Below are 14,312 nucleotides of genomic sequence, written 5' to 3'. Positions count from 1 at the left end.
TTGACATACGTTGGTGGTGTTGCCGGAATAACGAGCACATGTATTTCACCACGTGCTATCAATACAGGGTTTTGGCAAGATTAGAGTATGAATAATGGTTAGTTGAATTTACACAAACATGACATGGAAGGAATCATATAGGTACCGTTCACGATGGTGGAGATTCCTGGAACTGGTAGTTGAATAGGTCAAGTACACTGGTTGGGTGTCGCAAGCCCGTTGGTAATGTTATTCGTATTCACGGTGGACCCCAAAAGTGCGGATTTTCTGAACGTGAAAAATCGCGCATTATATGCGGGGTGTTGGCAAAATCCGACCAGTTTTTCCATGAATCCGCATCCTCAACTCACCCCTGTGTGTCGTCGAGGTACGGATCCTGCGATTTCAGGTGCGGATGTCTGGCAAAATCTGGACGTCATGCGGATTTTCCGCACTTTTGGGGTTCACCGTGATTGCCTTTCTAGAGGGTGGAGTCAAACATCCTAGCGATCCAGTACCTGTATGCACGCAGTCTGCAACAGCAGTATTCTGATCGCTTAATTGCCACTCGTAATATAGCATACGACTTGTGCAGATCCAGTAAGACTAAGTGATGGATATTGGCGGTTAGTGTGCGCAGTGATGCTGTCAAGATTAGGCTACCTGCTATGTAAGAACTTCTGTACCAGAACTTCGGGAACATACAGGTACACCTTTGTCCTGACGTAAGTAATGACGCGATTTAACGCCAAATATAGATTGACAATTGTTCCAAATCAGGATCACTTTCTTGGAATTTATTGATGCATTAATAGAATTCAAGGTTTTCCAAAAACATCCTCTATGGTATCCCATATTCTATAAATGTGTAATCTGAACCATTCGACCATCTAATTTGACGCTCAAGACGTGGGCTTCTTGGTACAATCGATCCAAACATGTATAATAGGATGTGTGATGGTCATAACTCTTTGCTGCGCAATTGTCACGTTCGATGTGAGATACTGTATATATGTCTTCCACAGCTCAAAACGAGTAAACCACCAACCCTCAAACGTACGTAGTATAAAAGCATTAGTTCTTTGTATTGAGCGTGATATTATACAGACGCTAAAATCTGCCGCAAAGTAACAAAAGTTGAATGTATCGTGTAAAGCGCGTAGGTCATAGATCGACATGTGTGTAGTACCACTATGACGAATTTTCGGCTGTAGTGAGTAGCCTAAGGAAGTTGGCATTTGGTACGATTCAAATGTACATCCCTTCAAATTGAAATCTGACTCCTTGAGTATACTTCTCTCAATACAAATTAATGTGGACGTTTCAAAAGTCTGATTCTATATCAGTAGATGTTGGTTAGTATCTCGGAGTAATTCATTCACGTAAACGTTCGACATACTTCCCACCAAAGGATTATCTGAGTCTATTGTGTAAATGCAGTAACATTTCATTGAGCATAAATAATATCAATAATATTTGTATTCGTTCGAATTTTGGCCAAATATCTATCATAAAGGAGCTAGAGTAGGATATATTTGTTCTCTGAAAAAATCAGCATGAATTATGTGGTAGTCTAAATTTGTAAACCAAATAAGCGCTCCCAGGGCAGCAAATGTGAATTACAAATCAACAAGAACGAAGCACTTTCAACAACCACAGCCGGAATCTTTCGTCTTCCGAGGAAGTAACGCGGACTTTGGATGATCCAATACTCTTGAGGATTCTCGATACCGCCGTATGAGCCTTTGATATGATTGATGTTCAGTCCTGTGCAATTGCCTGGACACGATCACTGGATTATTTACTCGAGATCTTGTCGCACAACGTGCGAGTTCCGGCCGAGCTTGGTTGCTTAGCTTGATTTGGGACCTGTCTAATTTCGTTGCGCTTTGGCCTCGCCACTATGGTCGTCATAGTGCTGATTTGCGGGAATCAATACTGCACTAGAGGTTCTATTCGACACACGCTATCTCTGGCGAGAGAGATAGCACCCAGGAAAAAGCACGAAGAATGTATGAATGACAGCAGGCATCGTGATTTGCGAGCACTGCAATGCGGTCTAATCTCACTGACGCACTGTGCGCCATAATCCCAGCTTCCTATGCTTGTGGGGAGTTTGGTTCTCTTCCCCATTGCAAGTGGAAGATAATCAAAGGAAACTCTCGGCATTCTGCTCCAGGTGGCCCTCAAGTATTTACCAATTATACAAGAATTTCGTGCTCTAAGTTCTCTATTATGGATGCGCTTCACTCGGGTAGCACACCGACGAGATACGACCTCGCCCAAAATTTGACCTTTCTTCCGCCGGGACCGCACCGCTCATGATAGACTCGTGATTGGTGCCTCCGATTGGATGCCCAGGCGAAACTCGAAGCCGGGTATCGTATTGGTGATTCATATCGGGGAGAGCCATGTGTTTTCTACCGTATTGATCGTCCCTTGAGAGCCGTCTTGACAGATTCCTCCTTTACCAGCCGCGTATCATTAGACGTGGTCCGGATTGACCCGCTCCGGCAATCGAAGCACTCAGCTTCTTTGATATTCTTTCACTTATGCGTTACATTGGAGTTAGGATTGTCTCGAACCCGAAGGAAGAATTCCTCTCCAAGGATAAGCATTTATTATAAAAGGAGGGTATTCGCAGCGGTGAAAAGTCGACCAGCCAACTGCGGCTTCTCCACTCCTCACCTCTCCACTCCACTCCTCACACCTCCTAGCCTTAACTCACCACTCTTCATTACCCCCGCTCCTCAATTTAGCACCCATAGCTTTAGTGAGTTTTACTACACTCCAAATCCAAACCCCTCGTCTCTAATACGGTCAACAGACTCACAATAGTCATGTCTAACGTACTGGCCCCTGTATCAATTGCGCTCCCTGATACCGCGCATGGCGGCTCGGCATTTACCTCAGGACACAATTCACTCAATGGGTCAAGCACTGACTTGGAAAAGACTGGCGACTCCAGCGAGAAGAGCTTGGAGGGTGCGCTCGCGGCTGACATCGCCGTAATCCAGCAACAAGAAGAACGCGATTACCATCGTCAAAATAAATATATCAATGGGACTATGATTTGGGCTCACCAAATCTGGTGGATCATTGTGGCTGCAGCTAATGTAAGTCTCGATCACAACCTCCATACGCAAGTTAGCTTAACGCACTGGTTTAGGTTCCGGTCTATATCTATATGGCCCACAACGAGCATCGCCCTCAGATCGTTGATTGGATTGCCCATGCCGCACTCATCAATCTCATGATTGTTGTTTTAGTTCGCAACGAACTCCTTTTGGCAGCTGCTTATTATTCCTTCAACTACATCCCTTTCCGCCGGTTCTATTTCCATCGTATGCTACACTCCATTGGAGGTCTTCACGTTGGAGGTGCCTTTGCCACATTCATGTGAGTTCCAATCAATAATTGAGGGTTACGATTAGCTAATTATAATTTCAGCTGGATCACAACATATGCCGTGGAGGTAGGGAAACACACTCCTCTCGATACGCCAATGAACCGCGCTCTATTTGCAACGGCTATCCTACTCCCCGTTGGTGTTGGTATCATGATCATCTTTGCCCTTCGCCCTCTGCGTGAGCGCTTCCACAATGCATGGGAGTATACCCATCGATTTGTTGGCTGGACGCTCGTTGCCGACCTTGTTGCGCACCTCGGAGTAAAGGCCGCTCTTCTCCCCAAGGGTGAGTTATATCTAACATATACTCTAGAATTCGAGATTAAACGTTGCTTTCAGCCCGCGATCTATTCCGCACTGCGCTCCCCTACTTTGTGATCGTAATCGTGATTAGCATTTTCTACGTCTGGTTCACAGTACGTGTATTCATTGATTCTGCCCTTCTGACGCTAACGGGTTAGAGTAGGTTACCAAGTCAAAGGTCAAGATTATTGCCAACAAAAGTGTCGCAATTGTCAAGTTCCCCGGAAAGCCTACTCTCGCCGATGGTACTTTTGCTCGGATTTCCCGCAACTGGTGGCAATGGCATGCCTTCTCGGTTGCTCTCTCCGACCACTCCAACCCTGACAAGCCCGAGTTTTCACTCATTGTTGGCAAGGCTGGCGACTGGACCAACGGGCTCATTGGTGATTCTCTTTCTGGTAGTGCCCCAGAGCGTATGTACATCCGTGGCGTAAACCCTCCTGGTTTCATGCACATGCACCATGCATACAAGAAGGGTGAGTATCATATGCACATCAAAATTTCCTTCTGTGTTAATAATTGGGGCCCCAGTCGTTACCGTCTGCACTGGCGCTGGAATTGCCCCTGCTCTTCCGCACATTGCTCAACATACTTCCAATATTCACCTAATTTGGATCGCTAAAGTAAGTGCCTCATATGTGCGAATAATTAGAACCGGGCTGATGTACCTTCCTTTATAGAACCACCGTGAAACATATGGCGAGGAAGTTTGGGGCGCTGTAGAAAGCAATCTCCCCCCGAGCCAGATTCAATTGCATGATACTGCCAAGCAGGGCCGTCCTGACATTAAGGAGCTTATTATTGAGGCCGCCAAGAAGCACGAGGCAGAGGCTGTGTTTATCGTTTCTAACGACCCGTAAGTAGCCTCAAATCTGCGAGTCAGCCAAGACTAATAGCTGTATTGATAATCAGGTACACTCTCATGGTTATGAACATCTGTTGGCGCATTGGTATCCGCTGCTACGGTGCCACTCGTGACTCGTAAATGCAAATCGCTTTCAAGTTGTTATGAATAGACCAAAAACCATGCCCGATTCAATGTCACCTTCGCCTCCCCCCCACCTTGACTTCTAATTCCTCCTCCTTCCAAAAATCATTTCCCTGTCCTTCCACTCCAATGGTGCCGCAATTTGCCCTGTAGATGACAGTGTACAAGCATGTAGAAGCTGCTCCTAATCTGAAAATATTCCTGCTCCTATTACTGGTCTGCATAAGTTCTCACTTCACTCTGAATAGCTACAAAGATATTCCAACACCTGTGACCCGGATTGGGCTTCGTAAATGAGATTGCTGACCAACTGCGTTGATCAACCGAGTGCCCTTTGATCAGTCCAATTAGCCATTAGGCTCTTTTGGCTCAACTACAGCGCAGATCTGAATTTGATTGGTCTGATCGGCACTCATGTGATCATCGGCACCGTTTAGATACCGAGAACTGGAGCATGTCAAATATGGTACCCAATGCTTCGCAAGGGGCTTTCTGACCTCTATCGAGTTCGCCTCCATCAAGCATTATCAGTGTGCCTTGAAAGGCAATCGTTTATGGGATATACCAAGCTTGGATGCCTAATTTGGCACGCTTGCCAAGTCACAGGCGTGAAACCATCACTTTTATCATTAAATCACGATGAATCAAGTGCCATACATGGCGGAATGCCTCGGCTGGAATGAGACGACCGGAGTGACGAGCATACCAAAATGTGGAGTTGTGAAGGGAATATGATGGTGTCGCGGCATTCACCGCCGGCGAGTCGGGCTCGGTCAACTAGGAAGACCAGTGCTCGGTTGGCTGGATCTCGGGTACACGTTAGTCCGGTGAGCCCAGAACAATGTTCCAGAGGAATACTATATGAGGAAGTAGGACATTGACTTGACTCAGGGCAAGTATATGCGTGATTGATCGTACTCTGGATGCGTCCGAAGGTCTGAAACTGGTTTGTGACAAGAGTTCATACGGCTATAACTATCTCATATGAGGATGTGCACCAGCCTCAACTTCGAAAATACCTATGCGCGCAAGAGATAAGCCAATAATAGTATATGTGTATACACATAGAATGGCTGTGGGTTAAGTTTCTATGTTGTCATTCGGCACCGACGATGGAAATTGACGTGCCGCCATACACACGCACGTGTGGGCAGTCCCTAATCTTAGACCTCCATGGTTGAAGTTCACGTAATCTTTCGCTATGAAAAAAAAACATGGCGACATGACACTTCCTAACTGCGCAATTATGGGGTGTGAACATTGGTTGGCACTAGTAATTCAAACGAGGTGGAGTCTGGAAAGAATGAAATAGTTTGCGCGTTGTTTGTGAGTAGTCCGCGGGGAATTATGTAGATATATTCATACATGTATGTCATACAATGGAGTTGATATAATACAAGAAAAAGCAAAGCGATGTTTGTCGTCCTGAGAGCCCCCAGATGATGAACCGTGGGGTCCAGGTGCGGCCTCAGATCTCTGATGGAGTGGACTTATCTATCCAAGTATTTGCTGCCTGTTTCACAAGGATTGTTAGTAATACTGAGTCACAAATTTTTTTAGATAAGGGAGTTCACGAACCCGAGAGAAACGCCCCATTCTTCCCATGCCCATACGCCTCCTTTGTTGGAGTAAGTTGTCAACGAAGGGCCAGCCGGAGTAGGAATTGATGGTGTGTTAGGGACACTATGTAATGGATATGTATTTCCTGCTCTGTGAAGAGCTTGAGAGATTTGGAAGGTTTGAGCATTGGGCGCCAGATCCCTAGTCATGATGGGGAATGTGCTTGTGGAGGGGATAAGTATCTTCACGTGGGGGTGGGGTAGTACTTTTAAGTTTGTCGCAAGTACGGTTGGCCCTATATACCAAGTTTTGAATGGTCTTGTGACCTTGAATAGCTGAGGTCGTAGAGTCCAAGTAAGCTGGTCGATGGTGGGTTTAGGAGGGCCCGCCCAGACAGCTGACCGTGGGACGACGGCCAGATCGAACCATTGGAGGCAGGGTGAACTCGGAAGCGATCTCACGTCAGACAGTGGAATAATGAAAATATAAAATACCTCAGCCTACATCTATTTTCGCCAACTGAGCATGGTAATCTCTCAAACTCATCACCCACCGGTCCATATGAACGGGATAATCTGGATCTAGTATCCCGATCTTTTCGCATAATTTTCGCATAATTATGGCCATGTGGCGATATATCGTCAAATTTTCCCCTCCTGTCACGGCTCTTGCGTTTTCAGATTGTCCAGACCTTACCGCCGACAATCATTTTATCAAGACTTCTTTCAGCCATCCTGATCTGGAAAGCGTATGATCAAAATGCGGTTGGATTTGTTTATCACCTTGATTTGAATGGTGACGTTTTCTGCACGTTGTGTGCCTTCATGCTTGTTCCGGCCTTCGAAAGGCACAAATCGCCTTCGCCAGGAAGAACGTTAACCTTCGGCTTCATGTAGATAACTCAACCCATATGGATAGCTCCGCGGCTCCGATGGAATCGTACTCTGAAATGTATGGAGGACTATAATGAAAGAACTACTCCGTTCTTCAAATCTCAAACGCCACTCTGATTCCTTTCCTTCCTCACAAGAATCCACCGCTCCGACTGTGCCCGAAACGATCTCCTAACCCCTTTGCGTCCTTGAGCATTTTTTGCCGCGAGCTCTCGTCCATGAGGCGCCCTGTCAGACCCATGTCTCGCGAATGATCCCAGATACCAGGGGGAGCTTCGTTTGGGTCTTTGGTTGCTGGAGTGTGCAGCTCGACAAGCGACTTGCCTCGAGAAGATTTCTGTGCCGGCGGTATGGTTATACACCAACAAACACTGTGGATGAGGTCACTATACTCACATTGTGCGCTTCAATCTGCTCCCTCAACTCGCGGTCCCGTTTCCTCCTCTTGGCTACATCCTCGTCGTCAGCTGTAGCACTGACTCCCTGGGCGGCTGCATCTTCAGCACGCTTTCGTTTACCCGAAACTTCGTCCGCCAAGCGTTGTTGTCGCTCTGCAGGGGTTTCGGTCCAAAGATTTGACGCAGCTGCCTTTTTGTCGTTGGTAGAGCGAGAGAATTGCCGATTCTTCAGCTTTGTTGGGTCAAGTGCTAGACTAGAGCGTCAGTGTTTCGCTGCGTCAAGATGGTAAAGTTGGACCTTACAACTGAACAAGTCGCTTGAAGTGGGCGGCGCCAACATCCAATCATCGCGCTTTAGTGCCTTGGGCTTTTTCGCTTCCTAGGAATGGTCATTTTGGTCGGTTGGCTGGCAAGTTGAGATAAGCAACGCCGCGACATGCCTCGATATTTTCCTGTCTCCTCTTTTCCCGCTCTATAAACTCTCTTACACCATCGTTGTCATCATTAGAAGATAGACCTGCTGGTAGTGGCATAGGTCCGTAATCGTCATCGCTTTCTGAATCGTCTGGGGGTGGTCTGGAGGGAAGTGTTGGTCCTATTTGTCGGGGAGTTGGCTTAGAGGTCCCGGCGATGTCTGGGGGAAGCGCAGGCATGAATGCATCGTCATCTTCGTCTTCATCGTCACCTTGATTTTGCTGAATTGTTTCGGGGCGTTTCAATAGGTGTTCAGGAATTGCGGGTCCTGCAATAGTAACGGCAGGCGGTGTTGTACTCTTGGGCGGCGAGCTGGGCCCAGCTGCTGGCATAGGCCCTGTCTCCTCTTCACTGTCTTCTGTACTTTTGGTTCCCTTGAGTATATGTGCTGGTATAGCTGGTCCAATCATTATAAATGTAATAAAAGTGAATATATGGTAGTGTGGTGGTGGACAAGTGGAATTTCCTTTCCGCGGATGACTGTGCTGCCCTGGTAATTAGGCGCAGTTCCCGACCTTAGACTCAACCACCGCTGGCGCTTCTCGTACTACTTGGAGTGCTCTCTCTAACTACAACGCAGGTAAAATATCGAATAATGGGGAGTTTATTCTATTGCTGGGCGGCTAACGTCAGCCAATGCTGTAGGCCACGACCACGATTGCTGTACATCACGAATCATATTGTGGGCAAACTTACAATCCCACACTTTAACTATTTTGGTAACCAAGTTGAATCTCTTAAAGGATACGGCCGTGTCGACTATCCATCTTGTCTAAATTCTTTCGGTCGCACAGATCGCACACGCTCTGTTGTTGTCCCACGGTATAAGCCAATATGGATGACGCAAAGCTATTGACAGAGGCGCTAGGCACGGTGAAAATACAGATGGTTCAGATGAAACGGTGCCTGGTATGTCTTGTCAATATAATTCTAAGCTGTGAAAATCTAATATTGGGCTATAGGAGAATGACCAGCTCATGGACGCACTCAAGAGTGCAAGCACCATGCTTGCCGAACTTCGCACTTCATCTTTGTCACCCAAGATGTACTATGAATTATGTATGTCAGTCTTGAATGGCTTCTATTCGGCTACTCATCTACTACATAGATATGGCCGTATTTGACGCTCTGCGGCATGTCTCCAATTACCTCCTCGACGCGCACACCTCTGGGCGACATCACCTAGCCGACCTTTATGAACTTGTTCAGTATGCCGGAAATATCGTACCTCGATTGTATCTTATGATCACTGTCGGCTCGGTCTATATGAGTATACCCGAAGCACCCGTCAAGGAGATCATGAAGGATATGATGGAGATGTCTCGTGGTGTCCAGCATCCTACCCGTGGCTTATTTTTGCGCCATTACTTGAGCGGACAAACACGAGATCACTTACCCGTTGGGGATGGACAAACGTATGCATATTCGTACTCCGTTTTCACATTTTTGACTGAAATTGCGATCCAGTGAATCTGGGAACCTGCACGATTCGATTACATTCGTTCTCACCAATTTCATCGAAATGAATAAACTCTGGGTTCGGCTTCAGCACCAGGGGCATTCGCGAGAGCGAGAAAAGCGCGAAATGGAGCGTCGCGAGCTACGAATCCTCGTAGGAACCAACCTTGTTCGACTTTCCCAGCTAGAAGGCGTAGATCTAAATATGTACCGCACCCTCATTCTTCCAAGCATCTTGGAGCAAATAGTCAGTTGCAAGGATGTAATTGCACAAGAATACCTCATGGAAGTTGTTATCCAAGTACGTTCCCGCCGCACCTAGGTTTCAAATTTAACACAGGTTCCTTACTCCATATTTTAATCGTATAGGTATTCACTGACGACTTCCACCTACATACTCTTACTGAATTCCTCTCGGCAACTGCTAAATTGCATCCCAAAGTTAATATCAAACAGATCGTCAGCGCGTTAATTGATCGCCTCGCTAGTTATGCTGCGCGAGAAGCCGAGAACGAAGATCCTGAAGAAGTACGCAAGCAGGAAGAGGCCGCTGCAAAACGACTGGCAGAAAAGGTTCGGCGAGCACGAGAAGCCAACGGAGGGAGCGCGTCGCCCACAAGTCCGAGCGGCACGAGTGATTGGGGCAAGAATAGCGTTAATGGCTTGAACGGAGATGGCAGCGTTGCTGTTGGTGTGGATGAAAGCAAAGGGAAGGAAAAGGAGGGCACTCCGCCGAAGAAGTTCAGAGGCATTCCAGAGGATGTCAAGTTGTTCGAGGTGTTTTGGCAACAAGTAGTGGAACTGATCAAGGTGAGTTATTTTTGATCGTGTTCCTGTACTCGAATCTGATGGCCAAGAGGATAGGCCCGGCCGGACCTCTCAATACAAGACATTACAGCGCTACTTGTTTCGTTGATTAATCTCGCACTAAGTTGCTACCCAGACCGGCTTGAATATGTAGATCAAGTGCTGGCCTTTGCGCAGACCAAAGTTGGCGAGTTCCAGGACAGGCAAGTCATGTAACGCTCCTCAGCCCTATTTCGTATTTTGACCCTAGCACCTACCAGCCCCGACCTTCACACTACTCAAACCACAACCAATCTCCTTTCGCTCCTTCTTGCGCCGATCACGTCATATACTTCTGTTCTCACCTTACTCGCTCTTCCGCACTACACCGCACTTCTTGCGCCCCAACCATTTGCTACTCGTCGTGCGATTGCCCATGCGGTGGTTGCGAGTGTTCTCAAGAACAACACCATCATTGACCAACCTAGCGATGTGGGTGGGGTACTTGAAATGTGTCATGTTCTTGTACGGGACCAACGTGATGCGGGTGCTGGGATGGGAATGGGAACCGGTCCTGGCGGTGCGGGCCCGATGGGTGGTAACTCTGGAATGATGGGAGCACGGCCTGGAATGCCTTCTGGCGATATAGCGGAAGAACAGGGCTGGGTCGCGAGGATGGTTCACCTGTTCAGGGCCGAAGCATTGGACGTACAATTTGAGGTAAGTTTTGTCTGCATGAATGCCATGCCGAGGGGACAAGGACTGAAAACCCTGGGGGGGGGGGCGGTTAGCTGTTACAAACTGCGAGAAGGTTCTTTGCGGAGGGTGGTCCTAGGATGCGATACACGTTCCCGCCACTCATCATCTCCGCCATCAATCTGGCCAGGAGATTCAAAGCGCGGGAACATCTCGTAAGTGTTTCATGTCGTCTGGACTTGAATTATATTCTAATATGGCCCAAATCAATTAGGAGATCGACTGGCACAACCGTGTCACTACCCTCTTCAAGTTTATTCATCAACTAACTTCGGTTTTGTTTAGCACCGTCGAGTCACCAGATACCGCGTTACGTTTGTTCCTCCTCGCGGCCCAAGTATGCGACTCTTGTGGCGCAGCTTTTGAAGAGCTCGCCTACGAATTCTATGTCCAGGCGTTCACAGTATACGAAGATGCGATATCAGAGTCGCGTGCACAGCTGCAGGCTATTGCACTGATTATTGGTACTCTCCAAGGTGCCCGAGTCTTTGGAGAAGATAACTATGATACTCTGATTACTAAAGCCGCGGTCCACGGAGCCAAATTGTTGAAGAAGCCCCACCAGGCAACAGCAGTGATGCTCGCCAGTCACATGTGGTGGCAGACGGATGCTGAAGGTGTCGAAACGGAAGGCGCAACCGCGGGTGAAGACGCGGAAGAACGCAAGGTATGGTTGAATCTTCCACTTTGGTGGAATTTCCGATTGATGGGTTTTGAAGCCGAGGAGAGATGGTAAACGCGTGCTTGAATGCTTGCAAAAATCCCTTAGGATTGCGAGTTCTTGCTTCGAAGAGATCGTGTCTGTCCAACTGTACGTGGATGCTTTGGACAAGTATCTGTACTATTTCGAACACGGAGTCCAAGAGGTGCGTGATGTTATTACTTGGATTTACATGATTTCGATCCCAAGGTTTGGTCAGGTCACGCCAAAGTACATCAACTCACTTATCGAGCTTATTGCATCCAACGTGGATACAATCTCTGCCCCCGATTTTCATCCTACTTCACGGTCTCCACCCGGCCTCGTTGAGGGTGTGCATACAGCCGATATGATTCTTCGACATTTCAAGCGCACTCTCCTATACATTGAATCGCGCAAAGGTGAAGGGGACTCGGCCTGGGAGCCTGTAGATGGCGTTACGGGTGCCTTGTTGAAATTAGGTCACAAATAACGGCGCGGAGATGAAGTCAAAGTACGGCCGGTCAAATGAACGTGCTAGTTCACGCTGAACATGATAGAAGGACATGATAGGATATCTTTGTTTGCCTGTGCAAGTATATAATTCCCCTTTTGGAATCTTGTAATCCATTTTGATCTTTATGTACGTTGTGAAGCGCTGGGCGCTCGGGCATCAGGGGGAGAAGCCACCCATATGGGCTCAAAGTCCTGTTTGTACCTTGACCACCACCCAGAGCAAATTTGATTGTCAAACTACTGGTATCGCAACATCTTGTACTATCACTATGGGGAAATTTTACGACACTATTCCGAGCGATTTAGTTTCGTAAGTCGAGTATGCTTGTGAGCTGTCGCGAGTCGTTCCTTTTCCTCACCTCACCTCCTGATCTCACCTTGGCCTGAACTGATGAAACTCGCTTGCATCTATGCTGGCTGTATAAAATGACTCCGACCTTATTGCCGTGCATATACCGTAGTAGGCTAGGATGGATCCATTGACCTGTCCCCCCGAAACACAAATAATCGACTCGTTGAATACAATGCTCAAGCTGACTTTATTAGATGGATTCAGGAGCAGAGATGTTTCTGGGTCGCCACTGCACCACTGAGTGCCAAAGGTCATGTCAATGTCTCCCCCAAAGGAGTGGTGGGCACATTCAAGATCATAGACAATAAGACATTTTTCTATCAAGACTTGACTGGTTCAGGTAAACCCATCAACATCAATGTGGAACACAACTAACATCAATCTATGTGGAACACTGGGTGTTGAGACTGCCGCGCATCTTCAAGAGAATGGACGAATAACTGTATTGTACGATTTATGCTATTTTAATTTGGGAGCAGCTTTTGAATAAACGCTAGGTTTAATGCTTTCGAAGGGCCACCACGGATTTGCCGGCTATTTGGAACAGGTTTGTTACAGAACTATGAATATATGTCTACTAAATCTAACTATTGGAATCTATTTCTATTAGGAAATGTCTACGAATTGGGATCAACTCGCTACAATGAACTTGTTCCAGTGGAAGAGCGCCTTCCCGGCTCACGTGCGGCAGTTGTGGTCGATGTTCATAAAGTGGGGACTGTAGGTGATATTCAAAATTACCAATGTTCTCATTTCCACCGCTGATTATGGCATGTAAAGTCATGTGGGTTCTCGGTTCCACTCTACAAGCCCGATGGCGAACGCACTATTCTTCAAGATTGGACGGATGGGCTTGAAACTCTGGACCAGGAATTTGCCAACGAGAAAGGTTTGTGAGGCCATACTAGTTGCGCTCAACTGAATTTTTAAGAGCCCTTTCCGTGATAACACTTTCGTATCAGAGGGATTCGAGATGACCAATCCACTCTCACATCTTGAATTTATACCTTCTTCTTCTGATCCTACAAAGGACGACCGTAACCCACGCGGAATGAAGGAATACTGGGCACAAGAGAACATACGCTCTATTGATGGTAGGTATATTGGCCGGAAACGTGATTCATCACGCTGATCTTCGGGCGCGCTTCGTCAACTATTTGTTAAGGTTTACCTGGTCTTCGCTTCTGTCGTGAACTCGTTGGACTGCCGCCTGGCCCGGTGAAGGATGATCACAAAGTGTTTTATATAGATATGGAAGCAGAGAGGCTTGGGAAAACGCTCGGTTCTTGGACACAACAGGTAGTGAGGAAGGTTGGCGAGACCGGATTTCTTGGCGGTCTGGCCATTGGGTTGGCTCTTCCGCTGATATGGATACATAGTACACGGTGAGCGCGTAGATCTAAACCAGAAATGTATGGTTCCCAGTCATGAACCTATGGAGGTGTACTCACAAGTTGAGAAGATCAAATTAATTGGACGTTTATTGAAAAAATCAAAGGACATCTTCGTCAACTGGCTCCGAGTATATCGCTTTGCTGGGAATAGGAGTGTCATTAGCTAAAAATTAGCAGACTAAGTCTATTCTTTCTCAACCTCCCCCCCCCCCCCATTTATACCACCCTCAATGGTTTGAATAAAGCACCCGTATATGGAGCGCTTGCCCCCAGTGATAGCATCTGCCCTGGTCTAAACAGGCCGCATATGCTCGAAGTTACCAACCCCTCGTGATTCGGTTGAAGCATGACCACAGTCAGCCGGAAT

The 14,312-nt window shown here is 47.2% G+C and overlaps 4 protein-coding genes across 4 annotated transcripts; 2 read left to right on the top strand and 2 right to left on the bottom strand.

Annotated features, from left to right (window-relative positions):
- Positions 1-2,819: 2,819 nt before the first annotated feature.
- RhiXN_01146 (uncharacterized protein) lies at positions 2,820-4,676 on the top strand (the record flags this gene model as incomplete). Its single annotated transcript, XM_043320965.1, has 8 exons — positions 2,820-3,095; positions 3,149-3,378; positions 3,430-3,674; positions 3,728-3,804; positions 3,855-4,167; positions 4,223-4,314; positions 4,372-4,547; positions 4,604-4,676. 8 exons carry the CDS (start codon positions 2,820-2,822, stop codon positions 4,674-4,676), a joined length of 1,482 nt encoding a protein of 493 aa, XP_043179977.1.
- Positions 4,677-6,147: 1,471 nt separating this feature from the next.
- Positions 6,148-6,448, bottom strand: RhiXN_01145 (uncharacterized protein; the record flags this gene model as incomplete). Its single annotated transcript, XM_043320964.1, has 2 exons — positions 6,148-6,192; positions 6,254-6,448. The coding sequence occupies 2 exons, from the start codon at positions 6,446-6,448 to the stop codon at positions 6,148-6,150; spliced, it is 240 nt and encodes a 79-aa protein (XP_043179976.1).
- Positions 6,449-7,262: 814 nt separating this feature from the next.
- On the bottom strand, positions 7,263-8,414 carry RhiXN_01144 (uncharacterized protein; the record flags this gene model as incomplete). The annotated part of the gene is made up of 4 exons (XM_043320963.1): positions 7,263-7,469; positions 7,529-7,779; positions 7,834-7,909; positions 7,959-8,414. 4 exons carry the CDS (start codon positions 8,412-8,414, stop codon positions 7,263-7,265), a joined length of 990 nt encoding a protein of 329 aa, XP_043179975.1.
- Positions 8,415-8,838: 424 nt separating this feature from the next.
- On the top strand, positions 8,839-13,940 carry RhiXN_01143 (vacuolar protein sorting-associated protein 35; the record flags this gene model as incomplete). Its single annotated transcript, XM_043320962.1, has 15 exons — positions 8,839-8,913; positions 8,967-9,063; positions 9,113-9,419; positions 9,472-9,763; positions 9,832-10,272; positions 10,327-10,481; positions 10,530-10,968; positions 11,040-11,159; positions 11,219-11,671; positions 11,724-11,870; positions 11,925-12,147; positions 13,162-13,271; positions 13,332-13,440; positions 13,514-13,645; positions 13,717-13,940. The coding sequence occupies 15 exons, from the start codon at positions 8,839-8,841 to the stop codon at positions 13,938-13,940; spliced, it is 3,324 nt and encodes a 1,107-aa protein (XP_043179974.1).
- Positions 13,941-14,312: the final 372 nt, after the last annotated feature.

This window comes from Rhizoctonia solani, chromosome 4 (genome assembly GCF_016906535.1).
Source record: "Rhizoctonia solani chromosome 4, complete sequence".
Taxonomy (NCBI): Eukaryota; Fungi; Basidiomycota; class Agaricomycetes; order Cantharellales; family Ceratobasidiaceae; genus Rhizoctonia; species Rhizoctonia solani.
Note: the sequence above shows the minus strand (reverse complement) of the source record. Positions and strands in the feature narration are given on the sequence as shown.